This window comes from Penaeus vannamei, chromosome 30 (assembly GCF_042767895.1).
Source record: "Penaeus vannamei isolate JL-2024 chromosome 30, ASM4276789v1, whole genome shotgun sequence".
NCBI classification, from domain to species: Eukaryota; Metazoa; Arthropoda; class Malacostraca; order Decapoda; family Penaeidae; genus Penaeus; species Penaeus vannamei.
The window spans coordinates 28096546-28101545 of record NC_091578.1 but is presented as its reverse complement, the minus strand read 5'-3'; the positions used below and the strand labels follow the sequence as shown (position 1 = coordinate 28101545).

The following is a 5000-nucleotide window of genomic DNA, read 5'->3' as shown; positions in this document are numbered from 1 at the left end:
ATATGTATGTATGTATGTATATTTATGCATATATATATATATATATATATATATATATATATATATATATATATATATATATATATATATATATATATATGCATGTGCATATATGTATGTATGTATGTATACTTATATACATAAAGGTGTTTTAGACATCTCGATCCCCCTCGCTATTCGGCTGATAAACGCCCCACCTCTGCAGACCCTGGGGTCTGGCGCATTGCTAGATATTTGCAGTGAAATTGGATAGAAAAAAATGGGAGAAAGGGATGGAGGAAGAGATAAATTCCCATAGAGATTTATAAGCATGAACATAACCAAATATGACTTTGTGCGTGTGTACATGTGTGTGTGCATTCTAAGTCACGTGATGATGTACTACAACGGCCAGTTCAGTCTACTGACTCACAGTTGGGTCGACTGGGAAGGGCTGACCCATCGCAATCTTGAGCCCCAATGATAGCAAAGCCTGTGCTCTATAACTGGGCTTATGCACCCATATATATATATATATATATATATATATATATATATATATATATATATATATATATATATATATATATATATATATATATATATATATATATATATATATATATATATATATGTATATATATATATATATATATATATATATATATATATATATGTCTGTATATATATATATATATATATATATATATATATATATATATATATATATATATATATATATATATATATGTGGGTGTGTGTGTGTGTGTGTGTGTGTGTGTGTGTGTGTGTGTGTGTGTGTGTTTGTGTGTATGTGTATATGTATATGTGTGTGTGTGTGTGTCTATGTTTGTGTGTATGTGTATATGTATATATGTGTGTGTGTCTGTGTGTATACATGTGACAGAGAGAAAGGGTCGAAAAACACCATCTACATGGTCGGGAAATGATACAAAGAAATGAATGTGAAAATATAACTTTATTTTGTTGTTCTGTTTATTATTATTATTATTTTTTAATATTTACTATTTCTCTAACCTATAACAGTACGGCCTAGAAGGGGCGCGCCGCGGCCGCGACCTGCCTCTGGTACGCGCTGAAGAAGGCCTGCTTGGCGGCGGCGACTTCGGCGGTGTCGGCGACCTGGGGGGCGGAGCCTGGGAGTCCGGCGGGCACGGTGGCTGCCACGGGGCCGGTCCACTTGGCCTGCACGGGGGCGGCCTGCTGGAAGGTCGGCTGGAAGGTCTGCTGGGGCACGGCCTGCCTGAAGGTGGTGACGGCGGGGGCAGTGCCAACCGTGGCTGCAACCTGGGCGCGGTAGGCGTTGAGGAAGGCGTTGCGGGCGGCAGCAACCTCAGCGGTGTCGCCCACGGGGGTGACGGTGCCGTCGACGCCGGCGGGGACGGTGGCAGCCACGGGTCCCATCCACTTGGGCTGCACGGGGGCGGCCTGCTGGAAGGTCGGCTGGGGCACAACAGGGACGGCGTTGAAGGCTGGGGCCTGCACCACAGGCACGCTGCCAACGGTGGCCCTCACCTGTGCGTTGTAGGCGTTGAGGAAGGCGTTGCGGGCGGCGGCAACCTCAGCGGTGTCGCCCACGGGGGTGATGGTGCCGTCGACGCCGGCGGGGATGGTGGCAGCCACGGGTCCCATCCATTTGGTCTGCACGGGCACCACAGTCTGGAAAGCCTGCTGGGGAGCGGCAGCAGCCTGAGCAGCGCGGAAGGCTTGGAAGAACCGCGCTTTCTCAGCCTGCACTTCGGGCGTGTCCCCGATGAAGGGGGCGGCCGAGCACACTCCCAGCACTGCCAAAACAACCTGCCAAAGAAACGTTTCTCTTTACTCGCTTTGCATGTTGCTGAAAGCACCTAACGCTTCCCTATTCAACATAAGACATACACCCACATGGCGGTGTGCATTCACTTTAGTAAAGCATCAATAGTCATTTCCTTTGATCTCTCTGCCTTCAGTTCACTCGCAAAGGAACGTGAATTTACCAGAGACTTCATGTTGACTTTCGTGGACGAAGAACCGTACTGTGGCGACTCGAGGCTCCCGCCCCCTTTATATAGGCGGGCGGCGAAGGTCGGGAAGATGGATAAGTTGTAGTTCAATAAACTCAAGTTAGAACGGCTGTGGTCGAGGGAGCCGAAGGTGGGTCTGCTGTAGTTGAATCAGCTATGTTTTCTCCGGTGTAAAAATGGTCAGTTTATTGCAAACCCCAAGAAAGCGGTAAAAATTAAAATCACTTACAAATTCTTAATGTATGGTTTGCCTGCTTTCGATTTCACTAGATATCTGTATCTTTATCGATCTTTCTATGTTTGTAGATATGAATATATACAGTATACACACACACACACACACACACACACACACACACACACACACACACACACACATATATATATATATATATATATATATATATATATATATATATATATATATATATATATATATATATATATATATATATGTATATATATATATATATATATATATATATATATATATATATATATATATATATATATATATATATATATTTATATATATATACAAATATATATGTATATATATGTATGCATATATTTATCTATCTATCTACCTATCTATCTATCTATCTATCTATCTATCTATCTATCTATCTATCCATCCATCCATCTATCTATCTATCTATCTATCTACCTATCCATCCATCTATCTATCTATCTATCTATCTATATACATATACATCATATATATGAATATATATATATATGAATATATATATATATATATATATATATATATATATATATATATATATATATATGTATATATACATACATATACATCATATATATGAATATATATATATATATATATATATATATATATATATATATATATATATATATATATATATATATATATATATATATATATATATATATACATATATATATATATATATATATATATATATATATATATATATATATATATATATATATATATATATATATATATATACATATATATATATAATAGCGAGAGAGAGAGAGACAGGTAGATAGATTTATCTAACTATCTGTCTACTCATATATGCGCATCTATGCAAAGATTTCTTCATCATCTTATGCTGTGCTTTCAACCTTGTTTTGTGGAAAGATGAATTTGGGATATTTGTAGGATGTGAGGATCACAAACATTTGGGTGATAGAAATTCCGCTTTTTAGGGAGGTATTTGTCTCCTATGTAGCTCTCTACATAAAGCTTGTATATATACGTACACACACTCATATGTATATATATATACATATATATGCAAACTTAACATACGTCTTTATGAATACAAACACAATAATATGTACACAAAATTAAAAAAGTGATAATAAAGTCACAGTAAGAATTTAAAACAAACGTTATGTTTCAAAAAGCCAAGGGTTTCCTCACCAGACAAAGCCGGCAATGGAAGTGGATCCATTTCATCTATTTTATTAGCTTCGTCAAATGACAAGCCCTTAGCAAGTTCGACACGTCAAGTTTGTAGCTGTTTTCTTTTCTCATGTATTTGTATTTCTTGGGTCTTGATTCAAAAATGCCGATTCTATGACGTTTGCAATAACAATTAAGACTGTTCATGATATTGAAATTTGTGGATTTTTACGCCCAAGTACAAAATTATCCAGCTGTTTACCTTCCCTGTTCCTCTAAACCTGTTCCATGGATAGGCTTCGTTGGTAGCATAATGGCTGAGCTTTTCCCTTGGTGCACGGGAAGGGGATCACGAATGAAAGCTTATTCACTCTCACTTTTGCAAGTTCAAAAGTAATACCCTCGAATGCTACGTTCTTCAGAGTGATTTTGCCGATTTTATTAACCACCGCAAGTTGATGGGTGGCCTGAGAGGACCACCATGAGATACGCCTTTTATCGTGTAACATGCATCTGTCGCCCTTTTTCCATTCTCAAAGGTGGAGTTTTATCCAAAGTTCTTACGAGATCAGCAGCGCCGCCTTGCATCGACTTGGAGGATGACACTGATTGGCGAGTGATTGGTTCCTTGGATCTTTTGGGTCAAGATTTGCAGCTCGTAATTGCTGGATGACATACTCGGCTTTCAAGACATATTTTGTTGTTTACTTGTAATTAGTGCTAATTGCTAAACCTGCCTAATTATAGGGGTAAGTGGTGAGCGTCTCTGATAAGAAGGGATGCCAGTCGTATAATATTTTAAGAAAGTCATATTCCTATGTCTATATCTATATCTATAGCTCTTTATCTATTTCTGTCTATTCATCTACTAGTCCATCTATAAAGACTTGTATCTGTATACATTTGTATTTATGCCTGTATATATATAATATATACATATATATATACATATATATATATATATATATATATATATATATATATATATATATATATATATATATATATATATATCTATATATACTGTATACGTACATATATGTATGTATGTATGTATATTTATGCATATATATATATATATATATATATATATATATATATATATATATATATATATATATATATATATATATATATGCATGTGCATATATGTATGTATATATGTATACTTGTATACATAAAGGTGTTTTAGACATCTCGATCCCTCTTGCTATTCGGCTGATAAACGCCCCACCTCTGCAGACCCTGGGGGTCTGGCGCATTGCTAGATATTTGCAGTGAAATTGGATAGAAAAAAATGGGAGAAAGGGATGGAGGAAGAGATAAATTCCTATAGAGATTTATAAGCATGAACATAACCAAATATGAATGTGCTTGTGTACATGTGTGTGTGCATTCTAAGTCACGTGATGATACACTACAACGGCCAGTTCAGTCTACTGACTCACAGTTGGGTCGACTGGGAAGGGCTGACCGATCGCAATCTTGAGCCCTAATGATAGCAAAGCCTGTGCTCTATAACTGGGATTATGCACCCATATATATATATATATATATATATATATATATATATATATATATATATGTGTGTGTGTGTG

The 5000-nt window shown here is 36.6% G+C and overlaps 1 protein-coding gene across 1 annotated transcript; it reads right to left on the bottom strand.

Annotated features, from left to right (window-relative positions):
* Positions 1–979: 979 nt before the first annotated feature.
* LOC138867543 (cuticle protein CP1499-like) lies at positions 980–2022 on the bottom strand. Its single transcript, XM_070143408.1, has 2 exons — positions 1977–2022; positions 980–1797 (listed from the first exon to the last, which is right to left on the bottom strand). Exons 1-2 carry the CDS (start codon positions 1986–1988, stop codon positions 1033–1035), a joined length of 777 nt encoding a protein of 258 aa, XP_069999509.1. The 5' UTR covers positions 1989–2022; the 3' UTR covers positions 980–1032.
* Between the last annotated feature and the right edge of the window lie 2978 nt (positions 2023–5000).